The sequence below is a fragment of the Stegodyphus dumicola genome, chromosome 3, assembly GCF_044657685.1.
Source record: "Stegodyphus dumicola isolate Sdum_Otavi_A_Nest chromosome 3, ASM4465768v1".
NCBI classification, from domain to species: domain Eukaryota; kingdom Metazoa; phylum Arthropoda; class Arachnida; order Araneae; family Eresidae; genus Stegodyphus; species Stegodyphus dumicola.
The window spans coordinates 211693759-211718523 of NC_140770.1; the positions used below are offsets into that span (position 1 = coordinate 211693759).

At 31.0% G+C, this 24765-nt stretch overlaps 1 protein-coding gene across 2 annotated transcripts in view; it reads left to right on the plus strand.

Annotated features, from left to right (window-relative positions):
* Nup205 (nuclear pore complex protein Nup205) overlaps positions 1 to 24765 on the plus strand; it is a 205957-nt gene that overhangs the window by 158717 nt on the left and 22475 nt on the right. For both annotated transcript variants that reach the window (XM_085813835.1, XM_085813834.1), the window contains exons 23-31: positions 919 to 1068; positions 1297 to 1371; positions 8366 to 8610; positions 8707 to 8898; positions 15467 to 15713; positions 16188 to 16274; positions 17723 to 17877; positions 19967 to 20158; positions 21356 to 21465. In XM_085813835.1, coding sequence (XP_085669961.1) covers positions 919 to 1068; positions 1297 to 1371; positions 8366 to 8610; positions 8707 to 8898; positions 15467 to 15713; positions 16188 to 16274; positions 17723 to 17877; positions 19967 to 20158; positions 21356 to 21465 — 1453 coding nt within the window. The remainder of the gene's footprint in view (positions 1 to 918; positions 1069 to 1296; positions 1372 to 8365; positions 8611 to 8706; positions 8899 to 15466; positions 15714 to 16187; positions 16275 to 17722; positions 17878 to 19966; positions 20159 to 21355; positions 21466 to 24765) is intronic.

Here is a 24765-nt window from a genome sequence, read left to right on the forward strand (position 1 = left end):
AAAGATTTTTACAAGAGTGTAAAATTTTTTATGTGATCTTTCTTCCACCTTAAGAACTTTACAAACTTATACTTTAGAGACTTTGAAACTGGACTCGAAATTTAATTTACAGCATCATATTTTGTTCTAGTATTTCTGAATTTCATCTTGAAGCCATTTATTTACTTTCTCATTGAAATTGTAAATATTGTAAAAATTTTTTTGCTAATAATAATATATAAAAACTTCTTTTGCCAAGCTTTTTTCTCCTTAAAGGGGAGAATATGTAAAATATAAAATAAGAAAGGCAATCATTAACAAAATTTTGACAATAGACATTTAAATTTCTGATTTAAAATGTAAATACCCCCTTCGTATCTACCCTACTGATGCCTGCAGTATTCCAAATTGCAAAAGCTCTTTCCCAATGCTCATTCAGGACCGAAACAAAGGATCTGAGCCTTTAAATACTCCAGCTACTTAATTATGCTGTCCTTTTTGCTGCCTGCTCTATCTTGAGTAACCCACATCTTTTTGCCTATGTGCATTTCCCATTGTTTAAAATGTAAGTTTGTATACAAAATTGTGGGGTGCCTATTGCACTCATAATCATGTTAACAAACAATGTATCTCCAGAATTTCTTTATCGAATAATAAAATTATGTTGAATTTGGCCACATCTGATTGCAAATCGATTATTCTATCTACATAATACACTTATCCAACTTACATCTACGCTACCATTGCCAGTCCATTAGAGCTATCACCTGCAGAGTTATCTGGGCTGTGATTAAAACGTGAATTGTTATCTTCTACACTGAATTATATCATTGTATCCTCAAAATCATCACATACACACACATATATATTATATGTAATGTCTTGTAATTAATATGGTATTTTATAATCATCGAACTAATAAGAACTTTTTTTACATAGGCGAACATGTTGTTAAGTTAATGTCACAACAGTCGTGGCTTTTGAGAATTCTTGCAGTAGAGCTAAGAGTTACTTCTGCGCATCATCAAAGATCACATGTTCATCGCCTTCTTAGCAGTCTTCTTGATGACAAACCTCCTGTAGAGAGTGGTATGATCCTGTATTTTAAGTCTTGATAAATTCAAATTACGAAAGTTTTTTTCTAATCTGATTTCTCTGATATATTTTGGAAAAATAAATTTGACAAAGGCTATTAAAAATTATAAATATATAGCAAAAATATATATGTTGAACATTCTAAATAAGCCATGCACATAAAATTTTATTATTTTGAAATACATTCCTATTTCTGACCTAAAAATCTGCATTATTTTGTAGGTGCTGTTGATGTTACAGAGCCATCATTTGGATCAACTAGCAGGTCTTCCTATTCATTTATGAAACCTACAACAGGTATGTCATTAAGATATTCATCTGATTCAAGAGTAACATCCTAATATAAACTTTAAAATTATGTAAAAAGTTAACTTCAGAGTGGCATGTATTATCGAAGTTCATTGTGATCTTACATTTATTATTATATGAAATAAATTAACCACCCTTCCCCCCAAAAAGATATGCAGTTCATAATACAATGTCATCAGAATTGGTTATCATCAAAAATTTGTTCCTCAATAAAGGGGGGGGAAAGGAGGTTGGCAAGATAAATATTTTTTGAGAGGTGGAAGAAACAATTTTTTGTTTTTGTTTCTCATGTTTATTTTATTGTATTTCTATTTTATTCATATGTAGCATTGTTATATTACCAATTTAGGTATTTTCTTTTTTTATATAATTTAATTAGCCTTATTTGTATACTTGCAATAATTTTGTAGGGTGTTATACATACAAAAACATAGACACACATACATATACTGGATTATTCATAATTCCTTCCAGTATTTCATAAGGCTGTAGTAAAACAACAAATGAATACAGCAAAGAAGAACATTGCATTAAATACAGAAACAATTCGACTTTTATGTACAGCCCTTATGGATGTTCTGTGTGTGAATCATAGGTCACACGGCATACATTAGTGCGATAGTCCAATGCCTGTCAGACTGTATTCAACATGGTACTATCAGTAATATCGACAATGCATGTAATACTTTCACGCAGTTCTGCTAAATCACACAGCAAAATGGGTAAGAAAACAAGGTCTTTTACATAGACACAGAAGAAATGTCACATTGTGTTAAATCCGGTGAGCATGGGGCCATGGCAATATTGTGAGATCACCCCATGCGAGATTTCGATGATTTTGCTAGTTTTGTGATTTTCACCCTTTAAACGTTATTTGCAATCCCATGTTCCATTGCATTTTGTGTTCGTCTTGATGAGTAGTATCATCCCTCTAAGTTTGTTGAAGCATTTCAGATACACCCTGTATATATAGATTTTGTAAAACTTACAAATTTTTATTAACAAACTCTATGATTTGGAAGCAAACAGTAGCAACACATTTCGAAATGAAGCATTTTTATCTCCAATACTTGAGACTGTTGCCACTCGGAAAAATGAGTGAGAAAATTAGTGTTTTCAGAGTTTTTAATTAATATAAAGTTCAACTTTCTTGAAAATAAATATTTTACTTAATAAATATTAATATCAAACCGGGAAAATTTTGAAAATTAACCCTGATTTTTGTTGTTTGACTTGTGAATTAGTACTTATTCGGCGTGTTATTGTGTCTTAATTAATATCTTGGCTGATTAAAGTCATGCAAAGTTGGGAATAGTCGAAATGGCTTCCCACGATTTTTTGCGATCGGAAATAATGTATTTAATGTTTGGCAATGCTATTTTTATTTCATTGTAAATAGAGAATTTAGAATTTTTTTATTATTAAACTCTACAACTTGAAAGCGAGAAGTGGTAACACTTCTCGAAATAAAGTAGATTTTTATCTCCAGTGTGCAAGACTGTTGCCATTCGGAAAAATGAGAACAAAAATTGTTGTTTTCAGAGTAATATCTCTAATTTTGAGGGGGAAGTGGACGTCAGGACCCAGAAAATAATTGTAGAAAGTTTGGTGGCCATAGCTATAGTATTGACTGAGTTAATTGCGAACAAACACTCAGACATTCTTCTTTATGTATATATTTAGATAATATATACATAAAGATATGTTACTATATTAATAATCAGTTTAAATATTTTCAGTATATGGATCTTTGGAGAAAATTATTTAAACCATAAAGTGGCATGAATGCCTTTTTCTGGCCATGAGATTTTTTGTCACTTCATATGCATTAGATTACTGTTAAAAATATTTTGCTTTTGTGCTTCCTTTGATAACGTAAATACCATCTTAATGGAAAGAAGTTTATGAAAATGGGGACTAAAATAAGTAATTATAAAAAAATAGGTAATAGGAACTGTTTAAATGCAGATTTTCATGAGCAGATTCATACCTGCCAACTTTTACGAATTTTTCGTATTTTTTACGAAAATGCGTTTGTCTTTACGATTTTACGATCGTAATCCATTTTTTACGATTTTTTTCCTTTTTCAAGTGTTTTTAGTGATTTTTGGTCGAAATTTTAGAATTTTTCGCCAATTCAGCGATTTTCGCCAATTGCATCGTGTTTTACCGCCAACTACCGACTACTTCGAATCCAGTAACTGCGGTTTCTCCCAACTCGCCGCTTAACCAGCCATTCCAATGCGCTGAACTTGTTTCTCCCACTCCTTTCTTTGTGGGCGCCAGATTATTTTTTTTGCGTTCGCTTCAGCAGCAAGGGAATTACTCAGCTCGGACTCAGCAAGCGTGGATTGTCGGATTCTGTTTTTTTTTTTTTTTTTTTTTTTGCTTGCACGTGCTACGAATTTTCTTAATACGTCGTTATTACGAAATGAGTTCAAAAACCTTATTCTCAATAGTTTCAGCCTGCCCACAAAGCCGAATTTCCAACAATTAAAGAATCCTTCAAAGGAAATAACTATGCATTTTGCAACGTGTGCGTGTGTGCCTTCATAATAAGTCACAATGGAAGAAGCGACATTGTGAAGCATGTTAAGTCTAAAAATCATGAAGTTAATGCTTCGGCTTCGACAACGTCAAGGAAAGTGGATGATTTTTTTTTTCAAATTTGGCTACGAATTCGGATGCTGATGTCATTTTGGCAGAGTGTTTGTTTACTGCATTCCTCATCGAACACAACATGCCGCAAAGCGCTACCGATCACGCCGGTCAACTTTTCAGATGGATGTTTCATCTTTTGACAAATTGAAAATTCATCTTTTGAAAAGATTCGTTTTTTTTATTGATAAATTTCTATTTTTGTTAACAATTAAAGAAAATGAATGCCATAATGATGCTTTAGATGAACTACAGAACCAATTTTCTGCTGCACAGTTTGAAGACTTCTTCCAGTTCTGGATAAGATAGACTTGATGTCCTTGTTGGTACCTTAAAAAGAATAAAAAGAGCTTATGGAACACCAAAATATGATAGACTAGCAAGAGTTTTAAGAACAGTTTTAGTATTGGTCCTTTTGGCGATTTTTTGATTTGGCGACAAACTTCGGTCGCCAAGGTAGACCCGGCTTTGAAAATCGGAAAAAAATGGCAGATTTTCAACGAAACCCGATCTAGACTATATAACAATCTTAAAAAATCAGCTCTTGATTAGAATAAACAGTCTTTCTCTAATTTTAAACATTTCTACTTCTGCTATGATAAATTCCTGAAACACTACCATAAATGAATTTATGGCAGTGCTTATGTTATGAGTAATGAAATTTACAAAAGGTTAATATTTTAAAATACAAAATATAATATTAATATATTAAGTATTAATTTTTAAGTAATTAGTTAATATTTATATTATATTAGTATTTAGCTAACATTTTAAATTTACAAAAGGTTAATTTTTATGTTATGAATAATGAAAACTACAAAAGGTTAATAAATGCATTTCAAACTAGTATATGTTATTTTAATTTCTTAAATCCTGTTATTAAAAGAAAATAAAACAAATATTTCAAAGGAAATCAAATTAAATTATAACGAGTAAATTTTGTACCAGTGTTAGAAATACTTTATGATTAAATTTTGTAAATGGTAAAACTATTAAGAAGTGTGTATTTTTTAATCACTCAATTTATTACAATTAATTTATGATTATAATTTAAAAGCTAAAATTAAATTATCATAATGAGTAAATTTTGTACCAATGGTAATCATACACAACAACGATCATCATAACTGATGATTTGTGTGAAAGATTCGAACAGTCATTGGAATCCACTAGTGGTGGAGTAATAAACCACTGAACAGTGACAGTTCAGACTGGCTATATGATAACATTTGTGGCTTTCCTTACATGCAATGTGAATCTGAGCCAATTTCTCTAAAAATCTCCTTTATGAAGGCATCCTTCTGCTAGCCAGCATATATATTTATTTTCTATTCATAAATACTGTTCTCTCTTCTTATTTCTTAATTATAAATCTTTTCTGAACTGAAGTGTTGCATCTATAGGTCGAAAAATATGGTCAATATGTTTGTAAAATCCTCTTCAGTTTTGAACAGCATTTAAATAAAATAAATAATTTGTGTATGATGCAAACAAAAAATGCATTACACTATTTCATGTAGTGAATAATTAATCAGGGAACAAAGTATAATGTAACATTCTTTTATTTTGTAACCAGAGTTTTTTTATGTTTGGGATCTTTACTGTCAGTTTTCCCATCTGTTTTCCCACCATAATCCAAATGAAGTTTTTAGTTTGTAAAACAAACCGTGTTTTGCCTTTAGAGGCCACGTTACTAGGTTGCTAGATAACATAAGATTCAGTCCTGCATTATAATTGCTGATAGTTGAATTCCATGCCAGTTGAGTTTTGAACCAGCTTTGCATTAAATTGATTTGTGTAGCCTTAGGCTACAAATTTATTTGAATTTAAATTTAACATTTGAACTTAATTGTTATCATAAGTTATCTTGCCACAAGTGGTTGACTGAGTCGTAAGCACAAAGTGTGCCTTCTGTTTAAAGTGTGCCTACATTTAAAGTTTTTAATAGAATAAGAATATATCTTAATAAAAATATACCTAAACTTTATAATAATTACATTTAAAGACGGTAATAATAATAATATTTACATTTAACTTTATAATAATTACATTGAAATCAGTATCTAAGTGCTTGCCATGTAGTCAAATTTATATATATAAATTGTACTCTTACTTTTATTATAGAATTTTTATTACAAAAAATTCAGATTTCTGTTAGATTAAATGTTTAAGTAATGTAGAAAATTTGCATAAAATTTAAAATAAAAAGTCTACTGTTATGTCAACATACTATTAATAAAAGTAATAATACTCAGTGAAGGTTATTCATATACAGCTATTAAATTATGAGATATATAAAATTTGAGAACTGTAAATTATAAGCAATATATTCCACAATCTAAGCAATATTACATTTTTTATAGTCAGACAAATTATAAAAATGTTTTAAAAGCAATAATGAAACCTAATTTTTGTCTATGAATTCATGCAATTAGGCATCCCTATAGTTCTAATTTAAGAAATGAGGCAAAAAGTATTTTTAGACCATGGTAATTTTGATTATTGTCCATTTTAAGAAACATCTAAGAAGTCTAAATTTGCATGTGGTTCCTTAGCAAAGGAAACACCAAGAGTTTACCTCATGCTACTAAAAATATGTTTTTTATCTTTGGGGGGATGGAGTTTATAATATGCAGAGTTGACATATGAAAAAATGTCAAGACTCATCATGTGATGTAATATTAAAAGCATCAGTTTTTGGCTTTTTAAAAAATATTTTTAATGTTGTGCTTTAAGTAACTTTAAGAAAAACATGCAATTTATCCCTCCTGCCATCAAAGCCCTGATAGCTACTAAATTCGTTAAAGTTACGTGGACAGAAATAGCGGCACGTTTTTTCAGCTCAGTATTTATGGTTACCATAAATAACAAGGTTAACATAATTTTTCATTTATCGCTCCAAAATGTCGCCAACAAAATTTCTCGCCAAAAAGGACTAATACTAAAGCTGTGCCAGTTTTATGTGCTATTCTCGTAATTCCACACAGTAATGCTGAGTGCGAGAGAGTCTTCAGTGTTGTAAAGAAGAACAAAACTATGTTTCATTCTTCAATTTCACCAAAAACTCTAGAAAACATTTTAATTGCTAAATGTTATGAGGAAACTAATTGTTATGACAGGAAATTTTCCAAAGAATTTTTGGCTAAAGCCAAAAAATGCACTCTAAATTCAATGCAATAATTTTTTTGTGTAACATTAAGTTCTTGTTTTATGTTTCCTAATAAATTTTTTAGTTACTACTTAACTGAGATTTACTAATGTAAGTACAATTTTCTTTTTTCTATTTGTATAAATTGTTATTTTTTCAATATCAAAGCATGATATTAATTCTTCGTGTTCTTCTGAATTTTGGAGAAATCTTCTGAATTTTTATTTTTAGAGGTTGGCAGGTATGGCAGATTCAAAAAGCCATGACACTCAGAGAATTAATTTCTTTGCAATTTATAGCAGAAGTAAAATATTTATTTTCAAGAAAGTTGAACTTTATTATTAAATTTAACCCCTTTAGGGAGCCTCCATGAGTGCAGCATTGTTAACTTCTTCCCTTTTCTTCCAGCTTTCTGTATTGCCGTGAATTATTGTAGGAAAGTAGTGAAATGAGTTATATAGCGTATTTGGCACAGCTTAATCAAACCATTTTACCCCTCCTCCCTCGAAGAAAACTTTGTTGGACTCCTTGAAGAAGATTTTAGCATTATTATTATTATTATTATTATTATTATTATTATTATTATTATTATTATTATTATTATTTCTGAAGCAAATTGAACAGAATAATAATAATAATAATAATAATAACACAATGAAGTAATTAAAAGAGAGCAAAAATTAGCCAATCTTTTTTGCTAATTTTGTTATTTTCCTAGTTAATCTCATTAAACATTGCATTGCATTGCATTAGCTAGAAAATTACCTTTAATTTAGTATTTGCCTTAGCAGACAAAAACATGCACTAATGTGGAATCAAGAATACTAAATTAAATTGCTCATTGATAAAGAAGCTGGTGTTTAAGAATTTATAAATTTTGTGGCAATTTGTACAGCACTGTAGGGAAAGTTTAGGTTATTTTAATAAGCTGCTTTTGAAGTCCATGAAAATGTATTGACAGATATAATTTAATGTATATTACTACAGATCAGTATGTGACTTCTTTCTGCATTGTTGAGTCTGTATTTTATTTGATCAAGAAAGGAAACATTTAAAAAAAATGATATATGCGAAATTTATTTTGAAAATGTTGTGAGCTGAATGTTATGTCAAATTATTGAGGGGCAGTTGATAAAATATGTTAATTTTTATAGCTTGTATGTTTCCTATTAACAGGTACCTTTCGCAGAAAATTCATGAAAATTCTTGATAGCATACAGTTTCATCATAAGATGCCCGATGTTCCTCGTTGGGATTACTTTGAAAATGAAGAGGTTGAGCGTATTTTGAAAGAATGTGAAATTAGAGAACCAGATGGTCCTCGACTAATTGATGTTGAAGAATTACATAACAGATTAGCTGAAGAAACTATGGGGTTACAAGGTGCGTCAGTTATTGGTCAGAGAACAATTATGATGCAGGTTAGTTGCATAAATATAAAAATTCATTTTGAGAGTCATTTTGTGTTACAGTGCCATGCTTAGCTTTCTTTGCAATATACAATTTTATTTTTATAGGAAATATCAAAAGTTTTAGAGTATGCCGTAAGCTGCAATGAAGCACGAGAAGCTGTATTTGCTAAAAGATTGCTATTTGATGCATGGAGACAAGTTACTGAAGTTTTGCTTATTGCATGCCCACTTGAAATGTTAGGAAATGAAAAAAAAGATCAAATGGTTCTTGAACTATCCCAAGAACTGTTATCAAAAGTGAGTTTTCATGAAGTTTTTATTTATACATAATTTATTATATGTTTTCATTTAACTATAAAATCAGATGTGTATAAAGCGTACTAAAAAAGGCCAATGCTTTGTGTCAATGAGTGGAATTAGAAAGTTAATTGTTTTAATTAATTTCTCTGTATTATTATTATTATTATTATTATTATTTTTTGTAAAGATTGGGGCTTGTCATGTCTTTTTCTTTTTTCTTCTTTCTTTTTTATGTAAAAACTTTTGAATATTTTTAGGGAAGAAAATTTCGAAAATCATCATAGTATTAAGTGCTTTTACAAAGTTTCTCCTAACCTTAATTGGCCATATGTGAGATTAATCAGTTCAGCGGAGTTTCTGTGTGTGTGTGTGTGGGGGGGAATATTGTTCTACAGATTTGCATCAATCTAGTTCCTATTCACTTAGAAATCTTTCATGATAATAATCGTAGTTGTGTGTAGAGTCGATTCCGGTTAATCAGACCACATCGGGAAGCGATCATTTTGGTCCTAATAACCGGCTGGTCCGATTACACGAACATGTTGTAAGACGGGACGTGCTATATGTAGCAAACAGTAAATGTACATGTAAACTATGCACTAAAATGTAATTATGAACTTTATGGTGTGGTACACACGTATGGCGAACATACGTGTACAAACAAGAAATACAGTCAAACTCTTTTTATTGAGAAAACTAATTTAGAAACAAATTCTAAGAAACAATCTCCACGATACTCAACATGTGAAGCACAATAAAAACAATTTCTTACCAAGTTCCAGTCAACATTTGAAGAACTTATCCAATGTGATCTGACGCTTTCTCTTGGCGGATTGCACATGAAAGAAATCGCCACAAGCATCTAATGCAGCAATGGGACTGCTTTCATTTCCATCCTGCATGAAATATCGATGCAAAATTTCAATGCATTTTGTCGCATCCTGTGTTGTCACTTGCACCAACTTATTAGCAGCATCTTTATCATCACTTTCTTGTCTTCTGATGCTGTTGTGTGTTTTGCTGCAACTCGAGCAACAATATAGCATCATAATCTTCATTTTCATCATAGCATTGAAGCTCGTTGTCAATGGATAAAAATTTTTCACAATTTCGTACCTGTTGAAGTTCCACATGTAAATCATCATTTTCGCTTTCAATGCGCATGTCCACATCGATCTCCAAAACCAAGTGCTTAAAGTCGCAGTGAGAAAAACAATTCTGAATTGTCTCACTGCTCACTTTTTGCCAGCTATTGGCCTAATATGTAACTGCTTGTAAGTTGCACTGACTTCGCTGGCTTTTGATGATGAGGTCAGCAAACTTTCTTCAATTTCTTCGAGGATGTAATTAACCAACCTTTCACTATAAAGGGTCTTCCAAATTTTTTATGATGCCCATGTCCATTGGCTGGACCAAAGCTGTGTTCCTGGGAGGTAGAAATTCCAGTTGGACGTTCATCAAGAAAACTAAATGAGGATGTGGTGCATAATTGTCAAGAAGAAGCAGCACTTTTCTCGACTGGCGTTGTAGCTCTCTGTTCCAATCCTTCAGCCATTCTTTAAAAAGTTCAGAGGTCATCCACGCATTTCTATTCGCATGATACACAACTGGTAAACTCTCCATCCTAAGTCCTTTAAAGCAGCGAGGCTTAATGCTTTTTCCTATAACCATCAGCTTCCTCTTGTCTGATCCTGACATGTTTGAGCAGCACAAGTGAGTTACGCGATCCATCGCTTTTTTGAGCGTGAGATTGCAACATGTTTGTAACTTAACGAGCCGTCCAGTGTAGCACGATAGTACAGCCCAGTCTCATCAGCATTACTGTAGATGTCATTTGCTGAAAAATTTTCAAGAAGCTCAGGCAGTTTTGTTGATTTCCATTCTTCAGCATTTGCACTATCAGCATTTTCTTTCTCGCCATGTGCTTTCTTGAATATTATGTCATGTCTAGATTTCCATTGAGACAACCAATTGTCCATAGCTTTAAAGTCATCGTAGCCCAGCTTTTTAGCGAGTTCTTCTGCTTTGCATCTTAACACTGGGCCGCTTACTCGCACAAATCATCCAGTAACAATGGCAAACCATTCATTAAGGGCCTCATCGACAACTGGGTCCTTGCTTTCACGCTTCCATTTTTGGAAGTTCCTCCTCGTCCTTCACATTGTGCCCATTTTTTTCGCAGCTCATTCTTTTGTTTTATCAAGCACGAAATTGTAGTCTTTGCCAATCCGGTTATTTCCATCAACCTACGCTGACTAGTGTTTTGTGGTTGTTGCTTGATCTTATCCAGGAAACCAATTTTTTTCAGCTAATGTCAGGTCCCATCTTGGCATTTTGGCAGTGGAGACAAGACAGACGCACAGTTCATTGACTAAAGTGGTATGAAGAAACCTTGGTGTTTCAGGTTCAAGATGTTGGAGTCAAGAGGGAGATAAAATGTTCACCATTCAAATTTTTGGCACTAAAATCATCCCAAAAAGGTGACAAAATGATAGCTTTCTCGTGTAAACTTTAATCATGATTGAGAGGCAGGAATTCCTTTTAGGGGGAGCCAGACACTGTATTATTCATTTCCTCGAAACGCAGAGGCGCAGATCAAAGAAAATGGTGCGCACATTCACCTACCACCGGTTTTGCTTTTGTCATGCGCTCTAAAGAATTCCTGACCTTTGATAAAGCATTTTCCTGGGGAGCCGCGACTACAGATCCTCCCATATGTCGCAGACTGCTTGTACATCTGCTGTACGCGGCCGACTCCAACTTGTGGCTTCTGTTTCTTATTTGCTCTCACGTTTTTTGGTCCGATTAAACTGAATTTTGGTCCAAATAAGCAAATAATACTAGGCTTATGTACATAGGATTTGTTTCAGTTCTTTAGGATTTGGTCCGAAAAAGCAGCTGTTCCAATTAACCAGATTCGACTGTATTTAGTTTGTGTGTGTGTTTTTTTTTTTTTTTTCCTTTCCTTTCTTTCTTTCTTTCTTTCTTTTTTTTTTTTTTCTTTTCTTTTCTTTTTCAAGAAAATGAATGCATTACTCATTTAGTGTCATCTTTCTTGCCTGTAGTGATGATTAGGGGGAACTTTTATTCCATCTGAATAAATTGCTAGAATACAGTTCATATGGACTCTCATAACAGATGGAGGAAATATAGATTGACAAAGCGCTTCTCTGATGAATTGTCATTTGAAATCCTTCTTCATAAACATTGCAGTTTCACCATTGCTACAGAAAGCTATTTAACTAGTATTGTGGTGCTTTGAATTCTGGGATAATGTCTTATTTGTGACACTGTTGTAAGGACAAATGCTTAAATATCGATTTCGCAAACAACCAAAACTATACCTTCCAACTCAAGAAATAAATGCTGATCTGACTCACACTTGTATATTGCTATTTTCAGACCATTCAGAGATCTAACTTCTTTTTGCAGAAAGCTGTAGGATGCCTTCTTAATTCTTTTCTCGTACTTGGTGGGACAGATTTTCTTTTTTAATATACATTTATTTAGGAGTCTAAATATTGCTGTCTTTACATATATTATTAAATCAAGTGTTAATTGATGACTTAATGAGACAAAAGTGATAAAAGTGATTTGAAGCATAAAATTCTGAACACCTTTCTTTATTTCACAGGTTCATTTCATTTTGTCCGTTGCAACATGCCATATTGAATTGAAGATTCTAAATAGTGACAAACACGCCCATTCATTGTCAAATGCACATGTGATGTTGGGTTGCATTCTAGTTATTTGGTAATAATCTTAATTAGGGCTTATTTCTGGGGTAGGCTTTACTGATTATGAGCACCCTGGAAAATCATGCCAGGTTTTTCTTTTAGAGAAACACAGTATATTTGCAAGAGCTGTTCTAGGTAGGATTCTTTTTTGGGGGGGGGCTATTTTTACTTACAAAGAATTATTTTCCCCTCTTCTCTTCTTTTATGATACTTCCGAAATTAATTTGTGAGCTGTTAAGAACTTAAAAATGGTTTTTCACACTACTCTCAATTTTCTTTCAAGTAGTGACACTTCTTACTTCAAGATTTAGAAGTGTAGTTATATCTGAATTGTGTTTATATGATGTCTTAATTTTGTGTCTGAATTTTTAAACTATACCTCTGAAACTATTAAATTTTTCATAACTTGCTAGGATTATTTAAAACCTGGAATGAAGTTTTTTGATTTTGGAAGGCCATATTGTATTTAAACAAGAAATGAGTATTTGTTTGCATGCTGATAATTTAAAATGCATCAGAAGACTGATAATTATTTGACATAAAATTTACTTAACATAAACAGAATTTTGTTATAAAACCAAAAAAGAAGAAAAAAATAGATGATGTGTACCTGAAAACTTTTGTGGATTGAAATTCTGGGTGCTTTCATATTATTGCAATCACTTTTGGTGATTTTTTGCAGATGAAAAGGTAAAAGTTACTTGTAGAGTGAAAGTTGGTGATTTTCATAACTTTAAAAAAAAAATATTCCTAAGCTATCAATGTTTATCGTAAGTTAGCAAACTTTATCAAGATTTCAAAAGAAAACCTACTGTAGCTATTTAAAATATCAATATTTATTGTAAATTAGCAAACATTATCAACATTTGAAAAGAAAACATACTGTAGCAATTTAAAATACAAATTTTAATTATTAAATAAGGATTATATGATGCATTTAAAAAAAGGATGTTCTTCTTCAAATTTTTGTATAATTTCTTTTTGCTATTCTTCTCTCCAACTTCATAGCGATCTGTTTTCACTTTAAAAAAAAATCAGAAAATTGTACAGACTCGGCATTGTGGAACCTCAGCAACAACCCTCAGATGTGTCTACAAAACACATTTCTTTGTTGCTCCCTTTAGAAATTTTTTAGAAACATTCTGTGTACTTGAAGTTTTTACTGCAGTTTCTTCTATTGCTGGGAAATTCCGCAAGCACATGTTTAAAAATTTATTTAAAAAATATCACAATTTATTCTTAAAAGCAGTTGAAACTTGGAATGCAACAAAAAGAATACATGCAAAAATGGCAACATTGCTTGACTGAAGGATTTTTATGAACATGGTTGCCAGAGTTTGGCAACTTGTACTCAGGTGGTTGTGATAGCATGCAAGTTCCAAATTCTGGGCTGTATGTTTTATAATGATTAAATGGTGTTGAGGGAGGGAACTGATTTTGCATTCTAAAAGGAGTATAGATTAATGGTATACTGATATCTCAAAAGATGCTGGTTTCTTGCTCTAAATTCTTAAAAATATTAGTTCAGAAACAATTGAAGGTGTATTTTATGGTGATGGAAGGAATTAAAACTGATAACATTTATCATGCAGCTTAGTTGTAAATTGAATAAATATTAATTGTTCATTACAAAATACCTTTTTCTCCCCCAAATAATTCCAAATAAAGTGCACCTTAATAATTACATCAAAGATGACTCTTTTGGATAGTAATTCAATTTATTAAAATTATGCATTACATATACATTACAGATAAAAATATTTCAATAAATATAGATCAATAACTAATGCATTTGGCTTTTGATATATGAAAGATGAAAATGTTTTCACTGTATTTTCATCTTAATATTAATAGCATGCTGAATTTTTATTTTTTAAGATGATATTTATAGAAGGTGATAAAAAAAGAGACATAATTCTGATGTGTACAATATTTATGATGCTTTGCACATCAGTATAAAGATTATGTTGAAACATACTCTTAGTAAGGTATCATTGCATTCAGGATTGTGAATAAAATTTGTCTACTTCAGATCCTTTTAAAGCACAGAGGTGTGCAGTAAGTCTTTTCTTCATTACTTAAAGGCTCGTCTTTTTAGATTTGGACTTACTGACTCCTCAGACTATGTGCTCTGTGCCTTTGCTCCAATGACCAGACTTCATCTTTTTTCTTTTACTTCTCTGCAAGATGTTCTTTCACCGTACTTGTTTATGACTCACCCAACTACAGCAGCAATTTCCTTTATTTATTGGTGCCGTATGTTTGAAAGAGTTTAGTCAGATGTAATCTAAAGTAATAATAATAATCTTTTTCCCCCCTATCCCACCCAACAAAACTTAAAACAGTAGCCATTATGTTACATGACATTGCATGACTTTGTCTTGCTGAAATAATAGTGAGACACATATTAAAAGAGAGATTCTGGGCCTTCAATCTAGATCACTCTCATTTTAAATCATCTCCAGACATCTGAATATTTGCCTGTATGATATTTGTTCAAGTCAGATGATAAATATGGTGGGCTGTATTACATGCTGTCAAGTAGTAGATTACAATTTTTCTTCTAGAAAGGAATATTTGACCTGTTTTGCTGCTAATGCAACTGTATTAATACAAGAGAAATTCCTTCGTAAATGGATTAAATCTTTTGAGCCCTGAGACAGCTTTCTGGTTGACATTTTTTACTGCTTCGTATACATGCTGAAATATTCATTTAAGACCTGAACTTTATTTTATCATCTGTTATACGACAGAAAGTTGAATATAAATTTTTTTGTTTTGGTGAATTGCTTGTATTATAAAGTGCATAAATATTTCTTAATTTGCAGGTAATGTCTCCAAATGTACTGCCAGAATTAATGCCTCCTGCATCAGGAGTAATTCTAACTCTGATGTCAACACTTCGGCACAGCATGGTTAATGCAATATTGAAACCCATACATCATACACCAGCTCTAACAAATGGTTATGCTTCATTTGAGAATATAACTACGGAACCATGTATGATTCCCCTGACTCATCATTCGTCTTTGTTGGTAGTCTTACGTGCTATTGTAGAATGCCTTCTTCAAACTGGTGAGTCGTGACATATTTTTAAAAAATATTTTAACAAATCTCAGATGAAAGCTTTTGATTTAAATGATGCTGTTGTGTACAAATTGCTTGTTGTTATTTATGAATGATTTATGAAGTTTTATGAAAAATTTTTCGTTTCTTTATAAAAAGCTTTAAGAATGAAGATTATATTTAATTGAGAAGATTATATTTAATGATATTATATTTAATTGAAGGTCACGGTTGATTATTATTATTATATGAAATTTTCATAATTAAAACAGCTTTTAAAATTCAGATTGATGTTTGTGCTCTAAATCATTCACAATAATGCAAAAGTGATCAAAGTTCCATTTATAAAATAAAGTTATTTAAGACATCTTATTTTTTATTTCAATTGAAATTTATACTATCTATAAAAATAAGTACTTTTTATTTTGCATTTTGCATTGTTTAATAAAATATTAATACATATAATACATGCTTTATTGTTAGGTACTGGCTTGCAAAGAGTGAGGGCTAACTTCTATAGCGCTTTTTTGAATCTTCTTTGCATTGTGCAGAAACCTAATGACATAGGATGTAAGTTCATAATTTAATATTCTGAGATAAAAAATAGGTTTGAAACTGTTTTTTATTAAACTGCTTGTATATGGATGTAAGTATCGGTAATATAGTTCAACCCCCTTTCCAGTCAGAAAACAATTTATAAAATAAATGGGAAACTATGACTAAGTTCTCTTCAGTCCTTATAAAATTTTGAACAAGGAGTTCAAAAAGCAACTTTCATTAGCAAATTATTCATAAATATTTGAAGATGTGGATGCACTCAAGTATTTTTTTTTTTTTTTAATATTCCTGTACTTTTTTTTCTTCAGCATGTCTTGATTGGATTTCAACATAACAGAAAGTGTTAATCTTATTATTGTCAAATAAATAATTTACAAAGGAGGACAGTTTGTCTATATTAATTTAAACTCTTTGAGTTTGCCATCTGCTGGTGACAAATTTGTTACAGTTTCTAAAAGGGTGATAAAAGGGAATTTCAGTAGCCATGGCAACATTGTTTTACCAGAGTATGCTTAACACCTTAGTCAAGAAGTTAACTTGAGGAAAGCTAGAGTCATTAAATTTGTCTCTTACTTTTCAGTTATCTTTGTTTATCATTTCTTCTTCACTCGCTCCTTCCCCGCCCCCAGTTTTATGTGATTGGAAGCAAATATATGTATTGTTATTCTTACTTTTTTCATTTTGCTTTTTTTCAAAGGGCTTCAAAACATAAAAAAACTAACATGGTTTTCCCTTCCACTCATTAGAAAAATCAATTAAAATGAAAAATGACCAGGACAGTTAGGAGACTTTTCCCCAAAATCAGGGATTTTAAAAAAAGAGAAAGAATGTATAGATCACCCCTTTCAATTAATAATTTTTTTTTTTTTTTTTTTTTTTTTTTTTTTTTTGTTTAAATAATAGCTAGTAAACAAAAATTGTCTCCTTAAACAGAAAGCTAATAGATGCCCTTGAGAAATAAATAATGTAGTTAAGAAACCCTTACACTTTATTGTGGTATATTCTGATGTTAATAGTGAAATGAAGTATGATGGCTTTCACAACCGCTTGCTTCTGATGGAGAGAGACTTCTCAGAATTGTTAGAAAATTCTGAGTTGGATACCAATAAACAAATGTTTATTAATATTGTTTTCAATTATTTAATGTATATTATTTATGTGATTGAATTATTTATAAATCATTTTAAACTTGTATGTAATAAGCTGATCCTCAGACTTTAGTAGTAAAAAATTTGTTGGTATGTGGAGATATGCAGTAATTGCTCTTGAAATTTACATGCATATGCTTTTTAATATTTAGGAAAGGCGTTTTAAACTATTTTACAACCCTACAAATTTTTATTTAAGCTATATTTATTATTTGGATCATTTTATATAATTTTGTAAACTTTAGTAACAGTGTGTCAAAAAATTATGATTATCATTATTGTCAATTTATTAAGATGACCTCTTGTTTATAGCTTCTGATCAAAGTAGTGTTGCTTCTATGGTCCTGGATCAAGAATCGGAGACAAGGAAACTTCGGTCGGAGTACATGGAAACAATTCTCAGCTTTGGTGAAACTATCATGGAAATCATATGTAGAGATGCTTGTACAGGTCATGATATCACAAAAGTATGCTTAATATTTTATTTTTACTTAATCTATTAAAGTTTTCTTGCAAATCAGGTTTTTTCATGAAGAAATTTCTGTTTTAGCTGGCCATTTAAAATTTTTTTTAATTGTTCAAAAGAAATATCAGAAATTCTGCATAAAATTTTTAAAGGTATTTGATTTCAAATTAATTGTAAGTAGTTAATATAAAGGTCGAGATTAACCATAAATTATATATTTTATCAATTTTGTTACAGGCTTGTTGCTGCTGAAGTAATTTTTTTTGGTGGGAGGGGGTCACATCAAAAGTTTTGTGATGGAATTTTGCTATTGACATTCCAAACTTTAAAACATGAAAAATGTCTGATTAATTAGAATTACTGAAAATTCTATTCTTAATTTTATGTCATATCCTTTTAAACCAGTTTTTGTTTTATATAGCTACATAAAGTGTATCACAATATTTGTAATCATCTAATCTGAGAATTAACATTTCTTGAAATGCTGTCAAGAATCTTTGAGGTTTAGACTTATCTTCAGGTCAGACTTTTAGCATTTAATACGTTATTGTTTAAAGTAAATGTTAAATCTTTATGAATATAGACAAAACCAGGTATAGCATATTTCTGAACTTGAACCATTATTATACATTATATAGAATATACTTTTATTTCATCACAATCTACAGGAACCTAAATTAAAAAAAAAAAAAAAAAAAGTATTGTGTATTATTTGTTTTGTGTTTTTATGCATCTACATTACAGTTTATTCCCAAAACATTTTGCCAACTATTAAACATTAAACTCTCTTTTGTTTTTACCTTATTGATATAAATTTGCTACTTTTGTGCCAGGAGTCTTTATGTAATTACAAATTTGTGGTTTATTGCTTTTTCTTTTTTGTCAGTATTGCCAATAACCAGTTTCTTCAAACAGAAAATATCACTGCTGTTACCAGTGTTAAAATATCTATTGAATCAGTGGCTGCAATGTTAACACAACTTTCACTGTCTTATCGCTGCTAAAATTTTAAGACATTTCATATGGTTTTTCTTTTAATATGTTTAACCCTTCAAGTGGCCGAGGGTATAGCCATAAAACCCTAAACTTCCAAAATGCCACGAATAAGTGCATATTTCAAATAATTTTTTAAAATGCATTCTGTGTACTTGAAAGCTATCGTGAGAAATATTTTTAAACATATGCATACGGCTTGGCCACTTGGATGGCTAAACAAATGTATTTGAACTGGCAAAATTGGCTGAGAATAACCCATAACTGAGACAGAGTCATTGATGGCAATTTGCTATGAGCATGATAATTGTCGGCCCAATTTACAAACCTCAAGCCTTAAATTTTATTGACATTATTTTTGATGTACCGTGACTCTCATCTGTGGTTCTTAAGTTTTACAAACCATGAACCTGGCATGTGTGAACCCAGTTTCTTTACCAGAAGTGTCACTATGCACTGTAGGCAAAGGTTTTATCAATTTTTATGGCATTTATTGTCAAATGATACAGCAAAACTAAGTAACAATAATTAATAAATTCCCCTCCCTTCCCTTAGAATTCATAATGCTGAAAATTTGTGATTTGCTTACATATGAAAGTGAGCCTACTGTATTCTTCCAAGAAGTGTTATTTTGCCCTTCACCTAAATTTGCAAAAATAGGCATGAACTGATGTATTTATCACTGCAGAAGCTGTCTGAAGATGAAATGTGGATAATTGCCAGAAAAAGGAAAACCTTCACATTGGCAACTTTGTGATTTTTTTCAAAAATCCCATTCTCGACTGTAGTAATCTGCTGTTGCCAATTTGTGGCCATCTGAAAAATAAATTACAACTTCTTTTAAGTAGGAATTTGGGGAAATATTTTCCCTCCTCATTTTCATTTTTTCTGTGTGGCACCTGATATTTTTTCTCCTTTGGTTGATGGTAAAACAGACAAAATATTGGGGGGGGGGGTAAATCTCTTAATGTGCATAAATAAAAGCATTTTATTATAAGTTTTTATACAAAAACTTTGATTTACAAAATATGGTCAAAATTATGTATTTGCTACTGAGTTTCTTATTTACATAATTATGCATCAATTAATTTTTTCAGATGTTGGCATTAGCTGTCCTTGATGTTGCTGTCTCCTTAGATATCCAACAGCAGTGGCTAGCATTTTTAGTATCTAAGGGCTACATGAGACATATCCTAGATAGTTTGTCCAAAGATGATGAAGAATTGCAAAATCTCTTTAATAGAAATTCAAGTTCATATAGAATTTTCTATGTTTTTGAATCCAAAATGGTAAGAAACTTTTTAATGTGTTAATTTTTAAATAATTTTATTTGGTGGTAAACAGTATGCTTCATAAAAACATATGTTGTGCAAATGAGTCGTTTTTCCTCTGTTGTTTGTGCAAGCTTTTCTCTTGGTTCTATAAATGAAATATTTTTAAACTAGGAGAATTATGTTCATTCTCCTGCCACTCAGTCTGTTGTGGCATGTTTTTAACTTGTTGTTGACCTGTTTCTCTGCATAATCAACAGTATATGAAACCATTCTTATATTCATGAAATAACACAAGTCTGTATAGAACTGTGCCAGTGTATCTGATGCTTCCATTCTTCTAGTCACCCGTTGCTTCTAGTCAATGGCATGTTTTACCTTTCATACCTGGAGCTGCTAACCAACCACCTTTCATTAGACTTCACTTAATATAATTAACTCAAACAGTTTTTTATAATTGTTTCTTCAAATTTTCCTACCTGCTATTATATGTGTAAAAAGTGTTTCAAAAAATTGTTTGTAATTTTAATGTTAACTGTACGAAAACTTTTAATGAGTTAGTTTGATACACAAACTTTTTTTAAAACCTTGCTTTATGTTAAATATTAAATTGTGTGTAATAATAATGGTGCATAATGCATATATACATATTTCTGTTTTATTCTTAAAATAATATTGCGAAAGAGAAGTCAGTTGCATAAATAATTTCTTTATTCAGTTATTTTTTCATTGATGTTCCTTAATTTCCATTTAAAAAAATATGTGCATAATTTATATAGATTATAAATTTTACCCAATTAATGCTGAATTTTGGGAGCCTTTATTATATTTTACACAGATTAATCAAATCATAAGCTAGACTCTCAGATGGCAGAATTATTTATTCTGACAGCTGTATTTGATAATTCTAATAAGTAGGAAAAGGACCAAATAGGAAACATACAATAGCTATTTAATGGACTTCTTCAGCTTCTGCATATGTGCAATTTGACTTGTAGTTATACTTATTTTTAATTTTGTGTTTGCCTTGTATTTGAACTCAAAATTTGAAAAACAAATTATTTAAGGAATTTTTTCAGCATTTTTTGGATCTGATTTTATTTATAAATTATTATTATGTATTTACAGTAATAAATTTGTATTTTTATGTTACAGACTTTAGATTTGTAGACAGAAATTATATGAAAAGTAAATAATCATAATTTTATTCATTAGGCTTTACTTACAAGAATCAGTTGTTATACTAATGGTGCATTAGCCTTGTTAAGAAATGGTGCTATACACAGGCTGGCTGAATGCAGATCTCTAGACCTAAGACCTGATTTGTAGGTTTTTAGCTTTTGTATCATTAATATTTTAATTATATTAAACTTTCCCACAGAGTATGTTCTGTGTGTACATTTTAATATTCTATTTGGAATCTTATTTTACTGTTTGTCTGTAATCTGCTACTAATATTTTATATTTTAGTGTGCTTTCTTAATATGTTTGTCAAATTGTGCATATACACTTTTTAATTTTCATTTAATTTGTAAAATGAGTATTAAAAGTTGATCGATGATATACATGGCTTTTATAAATTAAAAAAGTATTATTTAGAGTAGCAAGATCATTTCGAAATGAGTGGGAAAAAGGCACTCTTAATAAAATTTTAAATACTATTTGATCAAAAGTGAATTTATTTGTGTGTGCATATTATTAACCCATTCGCAACCTGCATGTCATATGTGCATCTGCAGCAAATATTATCACACAACCAAGGGTGTCATGTGAATCGCCATTTAATTCACTCTGTGGCGGGGTGTACCACATATGACTTTTTAGATAGAACATTTAATTAGCATTTTTATTTTTCCACTAGATGTATCTGTATGTCTGTTATAGTGAAATATATCTAAAGTGAAGTATGTTGACCTCATTCCTATGAAATGTTTTTTATTTTTTATTTTTGGTATTTTGTTTTGAAGTGAGAGCCAGATTGAGCAATGTAATGGCCCTTTAATTGGGTCAATTGATATAAGCAGTTTATACAAGCATATGCACCTGTCCTGAATGCTTTGGAATACATTTTTTAGACATATAGGCCTGTAAATGTTTGTATCATTAGAGATTTTATTTATTATGCTTAAATTTTTTCCTGCATTAAGATGGATATGTATTGAGTTTTTCTGAGATGATATTTTTGTGGATTTGAAAAGTGAAAGCTGTTCTAATATGGGCATACTATCAGATGCAGAATTTGCAGCATATGTGCCTTTTACATCTCAGGGCAACGATTTAGTGGACCCATTTTGGACTAGGACAATTCAAGATTTAAAACCTTTTAATTTTGTAGAAGCACATGATATTAATGCTGTAAATGCTACCAAAGAAATAATTTTTTTATGAGGCTCTTACAGAATTTATTGTAAAAGAAACAATTTTACACCAAAATCATCTTAGAGGGAGCCCATCTTTTTCAAATTCAGGGAAATTTTCAGACCTGACACCAGAATAAAAGAAAATGTTTTTTGGTTTGCTTATTTTATGGGAATTATAAAAAAAAAGCCTAATATAAAAATGTGTTTTTGCTCCAATGAGATGCCCACTACTTTCCGAGTCAAGTTCTGGGTTATGTGTGAAACTTTTAAATTTACTATGGAAAGGAGACTATAAGCAGTGACACTGGTTCATACAGAGAATGAGTGGTAAGAACACTGTGGAGCGAGTTATCTGAGAAAGGATACAATTTATATGTTGACAGATTTTATTATTGTTATTATTTCCCCATCACTTGCACAATACTTAGAATCTATGAAGACAAATCTGTGGAACCTTTATGAAGAACAGAAAAAATGACTCAAAGAATTTTTCAAGAAAAGACAAAAAAGTGAGAGGTAGATGTTATGCGGCATAAAGATATGAATGTGACCGTTTTTAAGGAGGGAGGAAAATTGTATTTTAGTGACAACAGTACATGTGCCAAATTTGGCTAAATGTGGGAAGAAAGAAAAACCAAAGAAGATATTCTGAAGCTTACTGATATTTTAGATTATGCTAAACACATAGGAGGCATTGATCTAGAAGACGTGACCCATTATCCACTATTCTGAAATTCTGTAAAGTCATGTAAAAATTGTTTTTTTGGGTTGACGAACATTGCAGTAATGAATTCCAGCATTCTTTAAAAATGCTCTCAAATTTAAAATGAAGATTTTCAGCATCGCCCAACCAGTATAGTGATTAGCATCACTGATTGCTGTGCCCGGGTTCAAATCCCAGAGAAGGCATGGATATTTGTAAATGTATAGTGTCCGTGCAGCATGGCGGCACTCTAAATATGCGGCAAGCCGAAAGTCCTCTCATGAGGTAAGTGGTAGGGAAAGAGGGTGGAAGACCTTCGGACTTATCTCTCCCGGGGTGCTCTTCATCAAAATTGGGGGCGGAGCTGAGCTAAATCACACTGTAAGACGCCCATGTCTGTTGCCAACAACAGGAGTAATCTTGCCCTACTTGCCACGAAGAATTTTGTGAGCTTTGGCTGACTATCTGTTAGACAAGTGAGCATTAGTCAACAACAACAGATTTTCAGCGAAACACTTCCCTACTTTAAATCCAAATAAAAGTGGAATAAAAGTGGCCACATTCAATATATAGTTTGCTTAAAATGGGTTTTAAAAAATATATGTATTATTATGTTATTTAGATAAAAATTATATTTAACGTGTTTTATAAGTAATTAAAAAAAACCTGAAAGTTTTTGGATTTTATATTGCATCCAAAGGGGATTTTTTTTAACATTTTGTATGTTACTTTTATTTATTAAATATCATGTCTTCTCACTTAAATGATAAAATTCAATTCAAGAGCAATATCACAAAATAATTTAGAATAAAAAAGAGCATATCTTTAGAATTTTGGTACACAGTCTTGGCATGCTGGAGATTTTTTTTTTAAATGTGTGTACAGTGTTGCCATCCCTCTCTTTGAAATGGTTGAGTTTTTAATCAAAAAATTCGCTAATGTTTTACAAAATGTGAAATAGATAATAAAACAAATTCCAGATTCCAAATTAGGGCTTCCAGATGCACACATTCGGGTGGAGGATTACGTTATTCAGAATTGGATGGCTCATTGTTTTATCACAACTGGAGAAACATACATACATTTATGCAGGTTCTTCATAATTTATTTTCTTTAAATATAATAGAGGGCAATAATACTTTGTGGCAACAATTTGAAAAGTGATAAAGCGTATTAAGAGTTCTCGATGCAAAATGCCCAAATGAAATTAATAGCCCTTCTGGGCTAAAAGGAAAACTACAGTATTCTATTGTATTCTTATGACATATACAACACAGGACTTTGCATACAACCATATTTCAGAGAATATCATACATTACCTCCTTTTTTAAATATTGCTCCCTTTTCATTGTCTTCATGTTGGTTTTTTATGAAGAAGAGTTTTAATATCTTTTATTTTTAATTATATGTTGTGTTAAATTAAATTTGTGATTGTTTAGTTATTTTTCCTTATATATTTAAGAAAGTCAAAAATTATATTACTCTAGAATTGATTATTTTATAAATTTTTGAGGAAAATATAATGAATAGAATCAGTTGAGTTCAAGAAAGGTAAAGCTTTA